The following is a 9,670-nucleotide window of genomic DNA, read 5'->3' on the forward strand; positions in this document are numbered from 1 at the left end:
CGGTCAGGGCGGCTAGGATCTGGAACCAACTTCCAAGAGAAGTGGTGCTGGCTCCTACCCTGGGGGTCTTTAAAAAGAGGCTAGATGAACACCTTGCTGGGGTCGTTTGACCCCAGTACTCTTTCCTGCCATGGCAGGGGGTCGGACTCGATGATCTGGTCAGGTACCTTCCGACCCTAGAAACTATAACACTTTATTTGCACTCTGATTGGTTCACTCAGCAGCCAATCACAACACTGATTGAAACAACCAATCAGAGTGCTCCAAGAGTATTCACAAGACAGGAGACAAGCCGCCATGATGGCAGGGACAGTGTGGGCTGGCCTTGTGTGTCCCCCCAACTCTGCTCCCTAGAGGTGGCGGCAGCATGGGGTGCTGGTTGAGGGGGATGGATAAAAACCTACATTTTTCTTAATGTGTCATTTTTTTGTTTGTTTATTTAGGCCAAACTATTAGATTCCAGAATTTTAAACTTTCAGACAGAATTCAATAGAATCTGTCGCAGAATCTGTCCCTATAATACTATGTAATTCTACAGTTCCTGAGTGCAGTACAGGTTTTATTTTGGAAATGGGGCAAACAAAGTAGGCTGGTGTTTGTGGAAGGCTGAATAGGAAAAAATCTTGCTGTCCTGGACCCTGATCAGGCAGACCAGCCTGGGCCAAGTACCACAGCAGCCATACCTGTAGTGAGCCCTAGCTAATGAACTCTGCCCCAGTTTAGGGGTAGCAGGCACCCTGATTGGCTCCTGGGAGCACCACCTACTCATTTAGCACCAGCTAGGGGTCTGGATCTGCAAGCCAAGCAACAGTTCTAGTCTGGCAAACCTCCTCATTTCCTGGCCTTGTTTTTTGGTTTACTTCTGGACTTCAGCTTTGGATTTCTCTGTGGTTCTATTCCTTGGCTTCTGCTGGTGGTTAGGCTCTGTTTTTGGACTTTGGTCTATGGGGGTTGCCCTTCTGGATTGGTACTCAGCATCTAACCCACAGATCCTGACCCTGGAATTGTGTTGTGGACTATGCTTTTGGATCTCTGGTATGTGGCTCCTGCCCTCTGACCCAGGCCCTCCTTTCTCTTAGTGGCCTAACCCAGTGGTTTTCAACCTGTTTTTCATAGACCCCTTGGGGATCTGCAGACTATGTCTAAGGGGTCCATGAAAGATGGCTATGATATATTCAAAGTATGCGAATACCCACACTTACAATTCAAAGGGGCCCACACCTCCATTCAAAGCTTTTTTTTTTTTTTTTTTTAAAGAGTCTGCAAATGAAAACATGTTGAAAACCACTAACCTGACCAATAGGCCAGGCAGCCTATACCTTGGTCCATTACAGTTGCCTCTGAGATGTGAAAAATGTGTTCTCTTTCTTCTGGGGAAGATGGAAGTAGGAAAAGGACAAGTAACAGGGTGTGGCTAGTTATTCTGACAGGCAGGTGACTAAAAAGGAGGAAAGTCTGATTTGAACTGGTCATTCTGAAGAACTACATTGGTTTCCATATAAGAGAGACAGGCAAGAAAAGAGTATGAAGATAAAGGTCTGCCTGAGCCAGCAGAATACAAAGGTGACTAGCATCACATCCATTTGCATCTGGCTCCTCCATCTGAGTGACCTGGGTCATTCACGTGAGTCAGCTGGAGGCAGCTCTCAGCAGGAGTCCAGAAGACGCTTGCCAGCATGAGGGCCATATGCAGAAATAGAAGTGTGGTGTAAGGAAGTTCTAGAAAACGTGGTCAGAGAATGAGGAAAAAGCAGGCAAGCATATTCATGGACTGTTCACCTTTTAATACCCCATCCTATGTACACAATACATGTGTCTTTTCCTCCCTCCCACCCCCCAACATACTTTTGTTCTTATGTTGCATGGTCTGTTCTTTATTTGCCCATTAAAGTCTTACACTTCAGAATTTTCTTAAACTCTCTTCCAAGTTTTGCCAGATATCACAACATACAGTATAATTCGTTTCAAGACACTAACCCACCAAGCCAGACTGCACATCTTATTAATGAACACCATGACATACAAGGGGAAAGAAGCAATTAAGTCATTCAGCAAGCCTAAAACACTGATGAGTTCTTTCATCCTTAACCTTCTTCCCACACCCAAAGCCCCCGTATCTGTACCATGCCTTTACCATAGGTACAGATACAGCTCCATAGGAACAGTACTAGGGAAGCCTCACATAACATAGCCCCTTAGCACACATGCTGGGTTCTCACAAAAGTATACCATCTGTCTGTGGACCCAAATAAGCCTGTTCCCTTCAAATCCCCATGTAATTCTGATGAATCCTAACAGTTGCCTCGAGTCATACTCTTCCCTCATCTCCTTCTGAAATCCTATTTACTTTAGTGGTTCCCTGCAACACAGCTCTGTTCACCCCCGAAACCAAGAGCCCCAGCCATGTCTTATAAATCAATTCCATGTTTTCTGATACCCAGTCTCACTTCCAGATATACAGAGTACAAGAAAATATGAGTCGGGGATTGAGATTCTGATTCAGCAGAGCACCTAAACACATGCTTTACTTTTAAGACATGACCTAATTGGATTTAATCAGGTGCTTAAGTGATCTGCAATAACTGAATGAGAGCCAACAGAAAAAACTTTAACCAAAATGGAAACGAAAACTTATAAAGAACTTTTCACTTACAGCTAAACAGGTTGGCAGGCTGGCAGTGTCAGAAAATGTAAATAACCTCAGCAGTTTCTCTAATTTTAGTGACTCTCAAGGACATTACCACTAGCTTGGGGAATAACTGTTCTGAACAAATAGAGAATTTTAAAAATAATTTCCTCTGCTAAGCATGGCAAACCATTAAAATAATAAAAAACCACTTTTCATAAGAGTTTCTATGACAAATATGGAGAGTTAGATAGTGTAAGACAGGGAATTTGATACTTAAGTGCAAATTTCAATGCAATTTTAGATAGACCCTTGCAGTGTCTCCACAGTAAAGCAAGGAATGATTCATTCTGAGGGTTGGAAGTTCAAGAACTCCTTTATGATTTTTGGTACTTAACCATTTTTCTCCAGGAATTATAAACAATGGAGCCTGAAAGGGACTTCAAATCTGGGACACTTTCAATGAGTGCTTGTTTTGACAATGCACCTTTCAAAACTTGGCCTGGTTTTGCAAGCAGATCACAGAAGTGTTCTGAATTCAAGTCTTATATCTTGAGTACTGTGAATCAGTTACCTGGTTTATGGATATGATATAGTCTGAGTACCTACCAAGTTTTTAATGTACTTGAACCAGAGGTATAATCTCCCACGGTTTAGGGATGTTACAAGAACACCAATGTTTCTGCATCACTTCAAAGTTCCCTAAACCAAAGTTACTCAAATCTTGAATTTTACAAACTCTACCAAGATCAGCTGCAGATGCCTGAAACTTTGAAGCTGCTTGAACCAAACCCATTTGGACAGATCTACAGTACTTGTACAGTCTATAAGACAAACCAAAATCCTTTTGGAGAAAAAAACTCTCTGGAGTTCAACTTTCCAAAGCATGTAACACTAATTTACCACAGAAAATAATCCTGTGGAGTAGGTTTCCTGCAAATTTGGGAATTGGACCAATTTACATTTCTAACTAAGTTATCTTTGAAAACTGGGCATAACCAAGAAAAGAATCAAACACTTTTTTCCTAAAAGTGAAATTGTGCCACTTATAAGATCTCTTCACCAAAAAAGTGCCTCGTCTAGCTAACTCTTAAAATGTCAGCAAAAAGTTAGGTAGAGAACACACATTAACATTTCAGAAAAGGATTCATAATACTGACTTATAGTGGAAGCTAAGTTAGATATGAAAAGTCATTATTCCAACATTATAAAAATAGCAATGTCATTCACACTTTCTTAAGACACACACTTTAAAGGCTTGATCCTAAGTAGACTTAGGTGTCTAAACTTAATCCTATTTCACTTGGCAGGAGTCCCTGGAAAAAAAAAGCCAACACAAGAGGTGTGTGTGTGGGGAGGGGGGCTCCTTTCCTTCCCTGTTTTTTATTTTATCTTTCATCTAACATGATAGCATGTTACAGAACTGGCACACTCATGCTGTTTCATGGACTCAAGAAAGGTAAAGCAGGATCACACCCCAGTGCCTATGTCCACTGAAGCACAGAATATGTGGAACAGGATCTGGCCCTAACATTCTATGGGAAATTATAGGTTGCCTATTCTGTGTTAACACTGGGTCCCCATTTAATATCCCTAAGCCAGTGGTTTTTAACTTGTGGTCTGCGGATCCCTGGGGGTCCACAGACTATGTCTAAGGGGCCCAAACAAGATGAATATGATCAATCAAATGTACATGAATACCTATGCTTACAATTCAAAGGGGTCTGCACCTCCATTCAAAAAGGTTTAGGGGGTCCATAAGTGAAAAAGGTTGAAAACCACTACCCTCAGTTACCTATAAAATGATGCATACATAACGTCTTTGATAGCTACCATAACATGCCCTCTTCTCCACCCTCCTACACATGATGGCTGATCTGTATTTCCTCCATCCTACAACAAACTTTATTTGGCATTGATTAAGAGTATTTGCCTATAAGGAATTAAAATAAGTACTGCCAATTCACCAAAAATACATAAACTTGACTCAAGAAAGGCTGAAAGCAACAGCAGCAGCAGCAACAACAACAAGGATTTTTACTTGTGGACAGAATTCCCAGGCTAGACTCAAAATAAGCTAAAGGAAAAACAATCCTTTCTCTCATTTACTGTTTTCTGCTTCTTTTTTATGTCCCTTGATTTTTCCTTATTCCCCCTCTTCTCCATCAATACACTCATTCATTTGCTGTCCATTTCTTTCCTCTACTTTTGCCATTTTCCCCTACCCATACTTCTCTCAAGGGATTTTTGTTCTTTAATATTCTTGTCTCTATATTCTTGGTAATTTTCTTATTTCCATTATTACTGCTTTGTTTCCTTTAGAGTTCACCTGTTCTTTTGCCCCTTCTTTTTTCCAGTTTTTGTTTCAATTCTGTAGTCTGCCAGATATTCCTTGCTGACTACTTAAACTACCTCTGTGTGTTCCACTCTCTGGAGACATAATCTTCAGTGAAGCCTTTAACCTAAAGCTAAAGACAAAATTAGTAGGCCTCTCTTACATAAGAACAAAAGAACATAAACAGTGGCTTCAACACAGGAGCAGCACTCAGCAAAAGGGTTAGTCAGAACTAATACAACCTCTTCAGCTTTAGAACCTGAGAATCTCAGGCTTCCAGGAATATTGTTGAAAACAAACAAAAAATTTGTTCAGTGTCTACATTTTAAAGATTCAGGAAAAGATTTTTGTTGCAAACCAGTCCTTGCTTTGGAAAAGTCTACTGTCTTTCACACGTCTCATTACCTTAGCAAACATTTTAAAAGGGAAAATTGTGACCTTTTTGTGTTACTAATATTTTGCTTTTCCAACCTGGCAATAACAAACATCATTAGTACATAAGACATTCCCTTGCCTTCTATTCTTTTCCTGACCACACTATGTGCTAGCATTGAGAAAAGTAGCAAAAAGAGCCCTCTCATGATAGAAGAACATTTTCATCCACTTCTACCTGTCCTTCACTCCTCTAAGCTATTTTTAAAAATAATTATCCCATTAATCTTTTCTCCTCAAAGTCACATTGCTTGTAGCCACAATTGAAACTTACCTTGCCTACCTCTGGTTCTGTTCACTCTAATCTCCTGAAAGCTGGGACAATGTATTTGCCAGACTGGAGAATGATTCAGGAAGTCTAACTGGGAGATAATAGTTCAGTTTGCACCCATCTCAATCATTAGACTGACCCAAGGGCCATTACTTTCTTAACATATTTACCACAACGTAATTTTTGCTAGAAAGCAAGCACACGGAGCAACGAGTGCAATGCAGACAAAAAGATCTGAGATGTAATACAAACAAGATAAATCTCTGTTCATTCAGGTTCATCTCTTTTCCATTGGACTAGAATGGCTTACAACAGTGCAACAGAAAAATGGGCAGTATTTTAATGAGACATCAAGAAGGAGATTTTGGTATTTAACTTATATTTATTTTTATGCTTTTTCTGAAACATCCTGATGCTAACCGTGTCAGGTCTGTAAAAGTACTTAACAAATTATTTATCCCCCACTTGCAAATACAATACATCATGTATGCCAAGTAGCATACAAACCAAAATTGTATTGTGATGCAAGGTAGGCAGCTGAATCTCTAAAAGCAGGTAGGTAAAAATGTCTCGGAAATCTGAAGTTCTATAGTAAAAATGTACATGTAAATGTAACTATAAACGATATGCAAAGCAGCAGCAGAGTGTGCATGCAATTCAAAGTACTTCAAGTACTATACTTCCAAGAATACTTGAGAATAACTGGCATGCCAAAGTAATGCTTAATTCTAAAAACTAAATGTTATTTAAAATCTATATGTTGCTTTCTTAAAATTGTAAATGTAAATGACAAAATGACAATAGGTGAAAAAGCCAGTATTAAAAAGAGAAACTTCATTCCTACATAAAGAAATCACTGCCATGAGAATGACTTCAGACAAATAATCATTCGGTGCCTGAGTGACAGGGAAGGCATTAGAACAGCAAAGCTCCCACGGTCTCACACATTCGTATGAATCTTTTAATTGCACAAATCTTTTGATTGGAAAGAAATATATTTTCCAGAGCCTCCATTTTATATCATTAGCGTATGAATCTAATAATCTAATACGAGACCCTTACTGAGTACAATACAATAGTCCTTATGTTTAATCATAAGGCAGTGATTTTGTACTAATTGCCACAAATGCCCAATTCCTAAGTATGATTTACCAAGGAAATAGAAACTTGAATGGGGGAGGAATCTAGTACTGCAAAAAGTCACCCTTAATAATTTCAATCTCAGGATTTTCAACAGTTATTCAAGCACATTGAAAGTTGAGCAAGGGAAGCCACTATGTTGATTTCATGAGCTTAAATACAGACCATAAGTATGCGAACTCACTGTTATTTGCTCAAAAAACCTCATGGAAAATGGATTTTCTATGAGGCGACTCAGTTTTGATTCTCATCTTGGTCATTTGCTCCTCAGAACAACTGCAGGTGCTGCAGAGGCAGGAGCCTGCCACTAACTTCAAAGCCGGTGGACTCAGGTCTTGATAATTGGAAGGGTGGGAAGGAAGGGCCCACTGCATTGCTCAACAGTACCCTCTTTGGTTAGTTAAGAAGTGGCCTTATCAGACTGGACATTTCAGTCCTCCTGAAAAATCACTCCTATTAATATATTATAATTATTTTAGCAACCTTCAAAAGATACCCCTAGAAATTTACAAACTTGCATGCAACTGAAATGGAGCCTCTCTCATAATAGAACACAGCATTCATTCTTCACTGAATGGGTCGAACTTACATATCGAGGCCTTTATTTTGTTATGGGTGGGCAGAATACAATTAGCTATATTGGAGTCTGATCAGGCTTGATATTTCTACTCTTGTCAACAGTGTCACTAAATACCACCCAGCAAGTTTTCAGGGCCTTGCCCTTTCATCTCATCTGCAAAGAAAGACCTCCAGAAGAATGTTAGGACAGTAGTTCAGTATCTTTGAGGTTAATTATGCCTAGTACTTAGGGTTTTTTCTTGGCGTTTCAAGAACTTTCCTGGTCTTTCACATCAGACCTTTTATGGTAATTAAGTAGTATTATCCCCAGTGTACAGATGGGAAAGCTGAGGTATAAAAGTTGGACATCTTTAATACAAAATATAAGACTTGTATGGTCTAAAAGGAAACTGGCAATTTACCAAAATCAGGGGTTTTCAACCTTTTTAGATTCAAGCTCCCCCTGAAAATGCCAGCTCTTAGCTTTTATTCATTTTATGACAATGGAAAAATAACAGAGCAATTCTTTTGCAAACAACTCAGAATGACCATGCCAGATCAGAAAGTTTTTGATACTATGGGTTCCTATCTGAAACATCTGGGTTTGTTTATCTTGTAAAGCATATGCAAGTATTTGTCTACCTAACACTGGCTAATATTATGCGGCACCCTTAAAAATATCTCATGACACTCCAGAGTGTTGCAGGACTACCACAGACCTACGGCAACACCAAGTGCCAGTGTCAAATCTAGAATTCAGGAACTGCTAACTGCTTCTCCAGTGTTTTAGAGGGGTGGACTACAGTGTCTCTCTCAAGGCCAGAGTGGTAGTGCCCTCTATGTCCATGCAGAACAAGGCAGTTTAACACTCAGAATATCAGTTTGGGTTCTTGTCTACCTATTTCTTTGTATTTCTACTGAAGTTTGGGCATTTTTAGTTAGTGAGCACTGGTGTTTTATGGCTGCTATTTTAGCACCCTGAGAATGTAAATGGGGGGGTGTGCTTTAAACAAAGATAATTAATCTAAGGCTCTCACTTCCTCCACTGTTGTTGGCTTGCTTTGTATGTCTTCATTCAACTGATCATTGAAAACCTACTTAGGCTTCGAAGCCAAGGGGCAAAAAGTAATATGGCTGCCCTTCTTAATTAGAGAGACACCAGCTCAAAATTCAAGATTAGGAGATCCTATGATGAGCCTTATGGTTTAAATATGTATGTGTATGTAGAAGAACATGACACGTGTTGCAAGATGAGAAAAGCCAATGCATTCTCTCAGTTGACTTTGTATTACAAATGCAAGTGAGCGAAATGTGCTGAGTGACCAGCATGACCACTGGCTCCAGATCTCCCTTAATACTTACAGACCATGACTGGCACTTAATACAAACTGATTCTAATGCTGCAAAACAAATGACAGTGGACGAGTACACTCAGTTGATTAAACTGGCATTAAGTCTGGCCAGAGCCAGCATGAGGGATTACCTAGAAATACCACAAGAGCTTGCTGAAACTTTGCAGTGCCTTTTGTTGGAGAAGAAAAGCCTGATCTTTCAAGTTCAAAAACAAGCTGCCATGATCATGTTTACCCTCCCGCTTTCTCCTTGCCCTTCGCAGGCTAAGAGGCTGGGCTCAGGAGGCTGCCAGACATCCCCGGCGAGCCGTCTGGCTGCTCCCGCGCGCGGCACCCCACCGCCTTGCGGGGCCCGGCCCTGGGGCGCTGCTTTCCCACTCCTCGTGGCCCCAGCTGCGCTATTTTCTTCCCCGCCCGGGGCGGGTGAGGGACGCATCTCCTCGCCCTCTCCACGCCTCACAGCGGGCAGGGGAGGGAGGCAGGCGGCCCTCCCCCGGGAGCAAGGCTGGGGCGGAGGGAGCGAGCCGATGAGGAAGTTGCATGAAGTCGTCTTCCTCCCGCTGTCCGCCGGACATGGAGGAGGAGGAGGGCGCGGCAGGGGGAAGAGCAGGCAAAGCCAGGGGCCGCGGGGCAGGAGCAGCGGCGGACGGCGAGCCTCCCGGCCCAAGCCGTGCGGCGCGGGGAGCGGCAGGGCCGGGAGCCTGGGCAGCAGGCGGAGGGTGACTTACCCATGGTCCTGCCCGGCGGAGCCGAGGTCTCCGGTGGCTGCTCGGGGAAGCTGCCTGCGCCTCTCTCCCGCGGCCGGGGGGGGCAGGGGCAGGGCAGGGCAGGGCAGGCCGGGGCCAGCCCGGCGAGGAGCGAGCGGAGCCGCGCTGGGGCGTGCGTGCCTCTGCCTGCCGCGCCGATTGGACTGTGAGTCAGTGAGTACATCCGGGCAAGGCCCTCCTCCCGCGGCG

At 42.4% G+C, this 9,670-nt stretch overlaps 1 protein-coding gene across 3 annotated transcripts in view; it reads right to left on the reverse strand.

Annotated features, from left to right (window-relative positions):
- Nucleotides 1-9,543, reverse strand: part of RAP1GDS1 (Rap1 GTPase-GDP dissociation stimulator 1) — a 177,788-nt gene extending 168,245 nt beyond the window's left edge. For 2 of the 3 annotated variants that reach the window (XM_019552914.1, XM_019552912.1), the window contains exon 1: nt 9,443-9,543. In XM_019552914.1, the coding sequence (XP_019408459.1) occupies nt 9,443-9,446 (4 nt within the window). In that variant the 5' untranslated portion in view covers nt 9,447-9,543. The remainder of the gene's footprint in view (nt 1-9,442) is intronic. The other variant, XM_019552913.1, reaches the window with a different exon arrangement.
- Between the last annotated feature and the right edge of the window lie 127 nt (nt 9,544-9,670).

Source organism: Crocodylus porosus, unplaced genomic scaffold (genome assembly GCF_001723895.1).
Source record: "Crocodylus porosus isolate Cpor-Errol unplaced genomic scaffold, CroPor_comp1, whole genome shotgun sequence".
NCBI lineage: Eukaryota > Metazoa > Chordata > Crocodylia > Crocodylidae > Crocodylus > Crocodylus porosus.